The sequence below is a fragment of the Epinephelus lanceolatus genome, chromosome 13, assembly GCF_041903045.1.
Source record: "Epinephelus lanceolatus isolate andai-2023 chromosome 13, ASM4190304v1, whole genome shotgun sequence".
Lineage (NCBI taxonomy): Eukaryota > Metazoa > Chordata > Actinopteri > Perciformes > Serranidae > Epinephelus > Epinephelus lanceolatus.
In genome coordinates, this window is record NC_135746.1 from 21,941,885 (window position 1) to 21,953,549 (window position 11,665).

The following is an 11,665-nucleotide window of genomic DNA, read 5'->3' on the forward strand; positions in this document are numbered from 1 at the left end:
GTGGCATTGTCATAGAATGCCCCTGTATAAGTAAAGTTTAAACCAGTATTTAATAGGTTACATTTGATATTATGCTGGTGGTGATTGCATAGAAATTGAATTAACAAACTTGGGGCCAGGTAGAACTATAGAACAAGGCATACCTCTCTGTAATCTGCTGTGTGAGCGATGCTCTGGAAGGTGACTGTGAACGTACAGTGTTTTCCCTCTCTGCCTACCTAACACCTCCTGGATCCTCAAGGTCACGCCCTTTGTCTTCACCCCCCTCTGACCTTTCTATTTTCCCCTCCAATCTATTGCGCTCCTTGATCCAGTCAGCGCACCTCTGCTGCAAACACGCAGAGGTCAGCGGGTCATGATCAGATGTTGTGAACACCTAGATTGTGGCCTGTGGAGGCGTAGCGTGAAAGGAATAATTCCCCTTGAATCATTTCTAGTCCTCTTTCATAGGTAAGTGTGAATTATTGAGTCTGTACGGAGGGTCTCTATTCATTTGATTGTTTGAAGGTGTAACTTTCAAAACAAGCTCAAACGTGAAGAATTACACCTTTTTTTTCTTTATTCAGCTCCAACTCATTCACAACCTGGGAAGATGTGTTGCTGTGATACTCTCTTTTTATCTCTGTGTTCCGAGAGGGGGAAAAAGTCAATTACTGAGACAGAAATTTATGGAACTGAAACCTGCATTTCAGTCTTGAAAAAATGCCGTGAGAAATGCAAACAGAAAGTGTTGTGTTTAGATGGTTATCGCCTTCTTTCTGCTTCTGTTTGAACAGGTCGACGGCCAGCTATCGTCTGAAGCACAGAGTGAGCCTCAAAGACATCTGGCTTTATGGTTTTGAAGATGAAGCGGAGGAAGAGGAGGGAATGGTGGGGGATATCAACCTCAGGGTGACCCTCATCTTGGCCTGGGGTCTCTCCTTTTGTTGGGTGTGTTTTCGGTGAGCAGACACACAGCAGGAGACTCACATACAAATGGCAGCATGTCAAGTGTTATGATTTGCATGCTTTCGTGCCTGAATACATATGTACAAGCATGATCGTGTTGATGTTTGGCTGTGAGGATCTTCAGCTTCTTGTTATCCTTCCTCTTAATTGGACTCTTAACTGGAATCCCTCACTCATCAACATAAATTAACCTCTGATGAAGAGGAGATGTGTCTTTAAAAGCACAGCATGACATTATTGAAAATGTGTGTAGCAGTGGGGCTCGGCAGATAGGGCTGAAAAATACCGTAATTTTAATTTTTTACAAGATTGAAACTATTCATGTTTTAATCTTTTTTTCCCTCCAAAACGCAGCAGCACTAAACATGACTAAAATGTCAATTTTTAGCTCTTGGTGTGACTTACACCACCTGTGGCTCGTAACTCATCATCTCATCTTTATTCAGTCTGTCCTTGTCGCAGTGTTTTAAATTAACTATGAGCTATTCACCTGTAGTCAGTATAAATTCACCTCACAGTTTACAAGACTGTCTGAACCGTTTTTGACCAGGAGGAACCTTCAGTACTTGTTTTTTTTCCTTCTCTCTTGCAATGTTTAGTGCAGTCTCGAAACCCATTGGCTATCATCTGATGGCGATGGAATTTCTCAATTATGGGATCAATAAACATGTATCTTATTTTATCTTATCTTAGACTCTGGAGGCAACAGCCAATATTTCGGGAGGATTGGTTTAGCCAAGGGATATCCGAGCCAGGACTTTGGGCCTGTCCCAATACCCATACTTCCTCTAGAAATACCCACTCACACTTGGTTGTGCGCGTTCACGTTTAGGCTAGTGGGGTCCCAAAACAAAACTGAGGTGGTGGAAGTGGTTTCCAACACTTAAAAAACCACCCTAGATTCCAGGGGAGCCGCGACCCACACTTTCAGCGAAGAAGAAGATGGAAAACAATTTGTTACTGTACGATCGGAATGTAAGCTATACAAACAACAGATGGTTGGACTAGCGTGAACTCGTCAGCAACTTGGTTGAACACAGCGTTAAAATATTTAAACAAATCGACTTACCCGAACAAAATCGATCAGAACTAGCAGACGTTGTAGGCGCCTCCTGTTTTCAGCATTTCTTCTCCGCTGATTCATCAGACGGAGAAGAATAAACATAGCACACGCCACAACACAAGTGCTGGAGCCGGCATTTTCATTGCGTCGCTACTACGTGTGACGTATGCCTGCACGTCGGCCACGCTGATTTGCATGAGGTGGTGTCTCATTTCTTAGGGAAAGATCTCTACCCTAATATTTGTCAAGGGTTATCTTGCAAACAAGGGCACTCAATACCAAGTGGAAGATTCACCAGTTCACTTAGCAAGTGGAGACAGGTCCGGACAACCTTTCACCCTTTTTCCAGGCTTTGTGCTAAGCTAAGCTAAGCTAACTGGCTGCTCACTGTAGCTTCAGATGAGGGATTGGTGTCAGTCATCAAACTCATGCCAAGAAAGCTAACTTCCATATTGCCCAAATGTTGAACTATCCCTTTAAAGGTCTTAAAGTCAAACTGGTTTTCAAACGTGATCAAAAAGCACATAAACGCACAAACACAGAGTTCCTGTTTCTTATTTGACAGTCTCTTTTTTGTCAGATAAATGAAATCTGAAGCTGTTTGTGGAGAATTCACAAGTGTAGTAAAAGATCATATGATCCTTCATGAAAAAAGGGAAGTAGCAAAGAGAAAGTCCTCCCTGCGCCGTCACAAGATAAGAGGTTGCAAAATAGGAAGTGCGGAGCTGGCCTGCAAACTAATCTTCATGTGAGGGGATTAACATCAGCTGACTTTATCTAGAAATACTGGCCTTTACAATAAAGGCGAAGTGCAGGAGAACTACCGCCTTATGCCTATTGTCTAGACAGTAATCGACTACAAGAAATTTTATTTGCTCTCACCAGTAAATGTCAAGTCATCTGTCTCATCAGAGGCACAAAATGGCACTGGTTGAGGATGTGACGCTCAATTGTGTTATTCATTGACTCCCACGTTTCTCACAAGCCAATTAATCAAACCATAAAACTTTTTGGTTTCTTGCTTGTTTCTTTCTTATTCCTAGAAAATGATGCCCTTGATGGGATTTGTTCTGAGTTTCTACGTTTTCCTGGAAGAGGAAGATTCCCCTGTAGGGATATGAGTTGTTTTGTTTGAAAACGAGACGTTATTTATTTTCTGAATATGATGGCATGTCTCTGGTTATGATTCAGTGTGTGAAACTTTCCTTCTCAATCACATGGAGGTGATCACGGACAAGAAACCATGTGCTCACTTGTTGACATGCCGCTCAGTATGCCTGCAAGCTGCCTGGCATTAATGAGGCCACCGTGAACAACAGGTTAAGGTGAGGTGAAGCTCTTCAGGTGCGCGTGTGGGCACACGTATCTGTTTCGTCGTCATGTTTCCACTCGTGAACACCGAGCCGCAGCAAACCAAGTCTAGGAGGAAGTGGAAGGTGTCTGGTTGGGGGCCGCCGTGACGCTGCTTCCTGTTCCCATGACTGAGTTACAGTTTCCACCAGAGTTGTTAAAAAGGCAGTGGGTGCGCACTTTGCCTCATTCCTCCCACTGTTTCTGCTGGTCTGCTTGGTTCTCTCTGTGGATTAGTAACTCATACCATGCTGTTATTTTGCCTGCAGCTCGCCTGAGGTGAAAGAACGCTGGTTAGATACTCTACACAGGTAAGAAACAGATTCAATCTCAGATTAGCCATTTAATTATCTATATAGTATCAACAAAACATGCGTTTAACTCTCATAACTGATAAGACTTGGCCAGCTCTTGAGAAAGTATTGCTGCAGATAGTACACAGCTGTCAGCTAAATCACTCTAAGTGTTGGTATCAATCAGTTTTTAATTAAATTCAGAAATATAATACTTCAATAATCAATGTTTTTGAGAACTTGGTGTTGATTTTGCCACTTACACAAAAAATGAAGAAGTATATAACAGCATTAAATGTATGCCCTGTTGGGTTGATATGCACAAAAGTCAAATAACAGACATTTCGTGTGGTGATGTAAAACCCAAAAGAATGTGAATACTCAGGCGGATGTGCAAAGAGTTAAAAGACAAATGGTAAATTTATGAGCTCCTTTTTTCTCGCCACAGAAAAATTAAAGACACAAAAGCGAGAGCTGGTTGTGCTTCCTCCCCTCCAGACGTCCTCATGAAGGTTTTGAGTGGCAGCATCCCAGTAAGTCTCTCATTGCCCGTTATACCATGTCCAATAGAAACCTATGTGTATATATATATATATATATATATATATATATAAAGCACTTTTACTAAATAATACCTCTTTTCCTCCCACTATCATTTAGACTAAAACTCTAACAGGAGGTGGCATGGAACAATTCATTGAGTTTCCACTTGAGGTAAGTAAAAAAAAAACAAAACCTTTCAACGGTTTAATGAGATTGAAAATATTCATGTTTGTGAAAGACATCTGTGCCTATCCACTCATGATGAAAGAAAGCTACATTATGTAAATGTGCATTGATTGTGGCTGCAGAACATACAGCTGAATCACCACTCAAAACAAATGAAAATTTCATACTGGAAGATGATAAATAATGATACAGCTGATTGATTTGTTGGCTTTCGTCGTAGGATTATTCCACTCTAACTCATTCACGTGTTCGCAGGCATGGCGAGGGCGTGTGGTGCTGGGCGGTCGAGAAAACACAACCCCCCTCTCTCTTCCGCCCTCTTGCTTGCTCATGTTCCTCATGCGTGGTTGTCACCACATAACGTTGTCATTATATTTTGTTGCCAGGGCGATGCAAAGATCTCCACCGTGGCAAAGCAGCTGCATAACCAGGAGGACAAGCAGCCCATTGGTGAGTTTGAAAAGTGTCCGTTTCTTTAAGGAGGGAGTGGCTCATTAATTGTGCCATGTGTACGGATGATGCCACAGAGAACAACCACAGAGACAGAAAGAGGAAATCTAACAACTGATAAGAGTGAGCAAGTGAAGAGGCACTCTGCCCTCAATCCTTGCACATCTGGTTTTGCAGCTCTGTTGCACTAATTTTAAAATTGTTGTGAATAGAAGTGTTGGATGAATTCTTCCATCTGTAGGTGTGATATAACATGCTAAGTCAAACATGTCTCTGCTGCCATCAGAAACCAAGTGGAACCTGGTGAGGAAGCTCAGAAAGGGCAAGAGTTTCATGAACAAAGCATGCCAATCCGATACCGACACCAAGGCCCAGCTGTTTGGACAGCCCCTCTGCAAGATATGCCCAGACCAATGCTCACTTCCAAAACCAGTCACAGTGAGTTGACTTTCTACCTTAAATGTCAGATCTCATCACTTCCTCTTAACACCCAAGTTTCTGTAAGACTGAAGACAAACAGCCAAACTGCTCATGCCCAGATCAGATTGACATTTACACCTTTGTTTCTCAACCTGTGTTGCCATCTTGGGCAGAAATCTCTCCTAACTAGGCTGAAAAAAACACATGAATAATAACCACTCACCTACTTAGCTAACCTTTGCCAGTTCTTAGAATTTGACGACAGGAAACCACATGATCTGCATGTTGGTTGGTCTCAGCTCAAAATGCACTCAGCAGTTTGTTTTTATTTTTACCACAATAACCTCACCTTTATCCTCGTCCCCGTCCTTTCACCAGGAGCTGCTGGTGTTGCTGAGGAAGAGTGGGCCGTCCACAGAGGGAGTGTTTCGGAGACCGTGCAACAACAAGAACATGAGAGACATCAGGGAGCAGCTCAACGGCGGCCTGGAGGTGGACTTGGAGAGCCAGCCGGTGGTTCTGCTCGTCGGGCTGCTCAAAGTATGCTCCCATTTTATATTATACCACATTATTATACCACTCACATTACTTCTAATACAACCATACCAACCTATAGTACCTACCACACCATAAGCATGCCACTGTGTGACCATCACCACCATGCCCGCAATCACAACTGCCATACCACTATTGCTGCAGCTGGCGCCACCACTACCAGCACAGTGGTGGAAGAACTTTTACTAGAGCAATACCACAGTGTAGACATACTCTGATACTAGTAGGGCAGGGCAATTCATCAATATTATATCAATGTGACATGAGATATTGCCTTTGACTTTGGTTATTGCAATATCATAAGTGTTATATTTTCCAAGTTTTAAAGGCTACATTACAGTAAAGTGATGTCGTTTTCTGAACCTACCAGATTGTTCCAGCTGTTCTATGATTTGCCTTTACCCACTTAGTCGTTAAATTCACATTACTGATGATTATTTATCAAAATCTCATGGTGTAAATATCTGTAAAAGCACCAATAGGCAAATTTACAATGTTGTTGAAATATTGACATCGAGGAATTTGTTTTTTTTTCCATACTCGCAGCCCTAAACACAGTTTAAAGTCCTGTATTCAAACCAAAATATACTTTAAGTACCAAAATCAAAAGTACGTTTTCCTCAAGTACTGTACTTGAGTACAAATTTGAGGTACTTATACGTTATTTCCGTATTTTAATCTCATGCTACTTTGTACTTCTTCTTCACTTAACCTCAGAGGGAAATACTGTACTTTTTACTGCACTGCATTATCATTATGTTACCAGTTACTTTAAAAATCAAGATTTTTGCACACAAAACATATGAAAACATACATAAAACAATTTTAATAATCGTTTAAGTCATGTAAAAACATTTAATGATTCCAGCTTTTCAAATATGAGGATTTACTGCCAATAGATTGAATTATTTTTTGATTGACTAGTATTTTTTACTTTTAATACTTTAAGCACATTTATGTATTTGTACTTATATACTCTTTCTTAAATTACATTTCCATTGTTAGTACTTTTACTTAAGTAAAGGATCTGAATACTTCCTCCGACACTGCATACTGCTAGGTAATTTAGTAACAGGGCATAATATAAGTACAGTGTCTTATCAGCGTCCCTCTGTCGTTTTCTGCAGAGTTTTCTGAAGGAACTTCCTGGCAGCCTGCTGGTGTCTGAACTTTATGACAACTGGATGACGGCTCTTGACAACGAAGACGCTCAGCAGAGAGCCCTGGAAATCAGAAAGTAAGCAATCAATACCTGCTAATGAGTCTAGACAGTGCCATTTCCCTGCAGCTGTGACCCTCAGCGTGTATTTTTATATGACATTTATATAGGAGAGGAGATGTGTTGGTATTTACAGGACTGCTTCATGATCACATGTAAACAGATGGGTATTTTGGGGAGAGTTTTGCAGTACATTCCCAATGCCCTACATCTGTAGGCTGAACACAGACCACTTCTCTTTTTTAGTCTGTCTTCAGTTTAAAAGAAGGAAGAAACTTTAAACATTAAAAAAAGAGCGCCAAGCTAACGGCTCCTTCCTGTTCTCTTTTTTTTTTTCCTTCCTTCCCTCTTTTGCTACCCGCTGACAGGGTGGTAGACGACCTCCCGGCACCCAACAAGCTCCTCCTGCAGCACCTACTCTGCATCCTCCATCACATCCTCGAGAGTGCTGACACCAACAAGATGGACGCCTACAACCTGGCAGTGTGCATCGCCCCCACGCTGCTGCAGCTGGACGACATGCCGCTGGATGAGCAGAAGGAGAAGATGAAGAAGGTAGATAGACGTGTTATGAGTGTACTTTCTCACTTTTGATGCTTTGAAGCTTTGTGGTTTCTCAGTGCAGAAAACCTCAAAAGGTTTCATAAGTATGATGCACAGACTTTTGTTAGCTGTTTGTTTAGTAAAGTACAAATAAAAAAACAGCAACACAATCTTGTCCGAATGAAGCGCTGTCTAGACAATATCTGTTCTGAGCCTCAGCTTTGATTTACTGAACGCCTTATCTTATTTTCAGTTGTTCATTTTACTCACTGTGTTTCTTCTTCTGATTTGTTTCAGGTCACAGAGCTAACTCAGTTCCTGATCGAGCACTGTGAGATCCTTGGAGAGAATATCCCAAATCTGCTGGATACTGATGCAGGTACATTTACACAGCACTCAAATCTCTGTTATTATCTCCCTTTAGGGACTGTATGCAAATTATTGAGGTGGGGAGAGGGGGCGGAAACTTATGTTTGACTTTTAAAAAACAAAAACAAGACCAGGGTTCCTCCCCAGGGTTATTACTGTATGATTTGGACCCTCCCCTTGACTTCTGCAACACCCTCCTCCCTAATGTCTCAACTCAACCCTGATTTCAAGCTCAATATGTTTAGGGAATTACAATTTTTATATGGCAGACTAGCAGTGGAATTGCCAATATGATGGGAAATATAACAAATGGTGCATTTTGTTTTGCGTCACCAATTAGTAGCATGGGTTAGTGCAAAAATGGCACTCCAGGAGACAATGTTTGTTCAATCCCTGTTTCTTGATGCTTGGATATTGGTCCTACTACCAACTACAAAATAAACCCTGAAGAGAGACATGACTGTTGCCCTCTGCATATGTACCTTTATGATCCATGACACCCACAAATGGCATGATTTTGAGTTAACTATTCCATCCGTATTCACGGTAAATCCTACAAGAAACAGGTGAAATAAAGTATGACTCGGGGCCATGGGAAAATGAAAGACCTAGTAGAAGTTATATTTGCACAAATTGAGCAACTGAGATCAACTATTGTACAATTCGGGGATCCTAATCATGTCTTCCTTTCCCCACTCTGCAGACTCGCTGTCCTCTCAGCATCATGACTCCGCGTATGACAGCACCGACCCAGATGGAGACGGAGAGGTAGGAGAGAGCACCAGCTCCACACATGGAGAGACGGGGTCCTCTTCCTCTCTCAGTCACAGCTGCACCCCCACCTCTTGGCAAGCTGACGCTATGTTCAACGCAAAGGCATCATTCAACCGTCGCTGCTCTGAGCCCATCATCCTCCTCTCCCCTGATCTGGAGAGCCTCTGCAGCCACTCCAGGAGCCACGACGACTGCTCGGTGGAGAGAAGAGACTTCGAGGAGCAGCCTCTGAAAAAGCAGATCTCAGACGACTCCTTCTTGCTCAGAGAACGAGGTGGAGCAAGGTCAGTGTTGTCTTTTCCAAGACTGAGCAGCAGCTCCAACATGGACCCACTGCCCTACATGGTGGCTAACTGCTCGTGCTCTTCCCTGGAGAGCGCTGCCTCTAATCAGTCAGAGGGCTCTGTTTTCACCAGCTCCCCTGTGGGGTCGCCAGGCTGCTCCAGGAGAGCAAGCACCACCAGTCAGCCTGAAATGGCTGCAAAGGCTCAGCAGGACGTTGTAAAACCGATTACAGAAGAGAAGAGGCGTTCCCAGTCTATGAGAGTCACCAGTAAAGTCCTAATGAGGACCAGGAGCTTAGGAGCCTTCAACAGGAGCAGCGTGAAGAGAGACTCTCAGAAAGAAAACTCCTTCCCTTGTGAAACTCTCCAGGAGGACTCTCAGAGTGAAGCAGATCCTTCGGCTGAGCTTCTGCACAGACCGCGCCCTCTGTCGGCCATCGAGGTGTTTAAGCAGGTGGACAGCAAGTTGCCCTGCAGGCCTCCATCATACCATCAGGCAGTGCAGGGTGCGGGCCTTCCTCCACAGTATGGATCAATGACTGTACTCGATGCCATCAAGCTGGACAGACGCTCCCGTCCGTCCTCTGTGAACTATGATCACCCACCCACCTGCTCCGTCAATCAGTACACAGACTGTTTCTCTCAGGCAGCGCAGGACATAGCCAACAATGTCGAGCAGCGACGGCCTTTCCGCCAGAGAGCGATGTCCGAGTCTGTGTCTGCGGGTCATCGTGAGGTTGTGTCACGGAGATGTAGCCAGCCTGTGTTTGAAGAATTTTCTTACGCCAAGGAGTCTTATGTTTGACTTTGGAACTGTTTCACAGACTTGATTGTGGGTGCACAAGCATTTACCTGAGCTAAATATCAGTGGGCAAAGCTGAGAACCAGTTTTCAAACTGCAAGTTAGCAACCTGCCAAGCCAAGACATTCATGATGGAGGCGAGGGCTGACTTTGTATCTCAGACTTTATATGGCTGGATTTTGTGTGTGCTTTTTTTTGTAGCAAGAGTGCTTGGCTTCATTATAGCAGCCACTTCCTCACTTACTCTTTCCCCTTTCATTGTTCTTTGCCTGGTTCTACAGAGACACTGTGTTTCTGATGCTTTGCCCACTGAGCAGCTGTGTTGGAAAAATGCTTGTAAATGTACATAAGGTCCAGTGTGTACATTTTTAACTGTTTCACTTTGAATGAATGTCAGCTATGTGCCGCCTCTACGGTTGCACTTTCTCAGTAGTACTATTTAGAGTACAACATTAAAAGATATATAGTTATTATGATAGATGTCTATCACAATGAAGCTATGAAAACACAGTGCACTGTGGATGAAATATGCTATGAGTTTTTATTTTCTATGTTTTTGTCAAGATATGTACAGTATAGTTTGTTAAGCACATTGTTTTGCTTTTTGTAAGTCCTCTTCACCTTGCATGGTCTTTCTCTTCCACTACATTAAAGCACTTTTCTGATGATAGACTGTTCTGTATGCTAAAATGTAAATACAATTGTATAGATATAGAAAGTTAACCTGTGTTCGAGTTGTGTTCCAGAGTCATGTAACTCCACCATGAATGGTTTTAGATAAAATGGAAGACAAATAACACAATAAACGAAAACAGCAAACTAAAGAAGTGTCTTCTGTCTCTGTTTCTGTGTGACCTATTAGAAAGCTCATGTTACAGATGGATGTTGTGATCATGGACCGCCCCCCAGTCAAATCATTAGCGGCAGAATTAATTAGAAAACGGAGGAGACTAGAACGACTCATTTGTCTAGGCTGCTCTTTGCGTGATGTGTTGCACAACAGAGGCTAACAGGCCTTATTGAGAGAACAGCATGTTCTGACGCATATGCTAAAACAGAAGGAAACCAGACGTGGTCACATGGGGCGGATTTGGTTTTTCTCTGAATTGCTGTTCCTGTCTCTGAGCTGATGCCACCTCTCTTCCTTCCTTTCTAAAGTGTTTTAACACATTGTTTCCTTCCTCAACAAGACGATTTAATTCCTCCGTTAGCTGCAGCGAGATTGAGCTGAGCCTGATTTAGCAACATTTTGATAAAGAATATTAGTCTCTGATAATGCTCATTTTATATTACTAGCTGCAAAGGGCAAAGCAGCATCTGCCAATATAATTCAGAAATCCATTACAGTGCACCTGCAGGAATGACATTTGACATGATAGTGACATTTGTGAGGCATATCTCATTAAAACCTAACTCCAAGAGGTATCTGTTCAGTTCTATACTTATCATTTTTACCAAAAGAAACAGGAAGCTGTTATATAAGCCCTGAACAGTCTGCAGAACAACACCACCACAAGCCTCGAAACGAGCTTTATTAGCACCTATACTGGACATATGTTGCTTTTCTCATGTCTCACCTTTTGCATCACAGCGCTAAAGTGAGATCTCACACAATTTTAGTCATTAGTAGGAAGTACAAGACAGTAACGTTTGAGCAGCAGCATTCATTGTGGTCTGTTTTAATGCAACTACCAGGCCAAAGATGGCTCAATATATGCTGCCTGTTGGTCTCATTCTCTGCAAAGAACCACCTTTGAATCATTAAAAACTCAAAGTTAAGGAGATGAAGATATCAGTTCATATTTGTCATCATTCTGCTGAAAGACCTTTGTCCGAACATGGTGGCTGTGTGGTAATTCCAAACCT

General features: G+C 42.6%; 1 protein-coding gene across 1 annotated transcript in view; it reads left to right on the forward strand.

Moving 5' to 3' along the window:
* Positions 1–10,623, forward strand: part of tagapb (T cell activation RhoGTPase activating protein b) — a 38,664-nt gene extending 28,041 nt beyond the window's left edge. Inside the window, exons 4-14 of the mRNA XM_078173882.1 lie at positions 777–941; positions 3,631–3,672; positions 4,103–4,187; positions 4,315–4,368; positions 4,770–4,833; positions 5,120–5,271; positions 5,632–5,793; positions 6,936–7,045; positions 7,396–7,582; positions 7,868–7,949; positions 8,643–10,623. Of these exons, the coding sequence (XP_078030008.1) occupies positions 777–941; positions 3,631–3,672; positions 4,103–4,187; positions 4,315–4,368; positions 4,770–4,833; positions 5,120–5,271; positions 5,632–5,793; positions 6,936–7,045; positions 7,396–7,582; positions 7,868–7,949; positions 8,643–9,802 (2,263 nt within the window). The 3' untranslated portion in view covers positions 9,803–10,623. The remainder of the gene's footprint in view (positions 1–776; positions 942–3,630; positions 3,673–4,102; positions 4,188–4,314; positions 4,369–4,769; positions 4,834–5,119; positions 5,272–5,631; positions 5,794–6,935; positions 7,046–7,395; positions 7,583–7,867; positions 7,950–8,642) is intronic.
* The last annotated feature ends 1,042 nt before the right edge of the window (positions 10,624–11,665 follow it).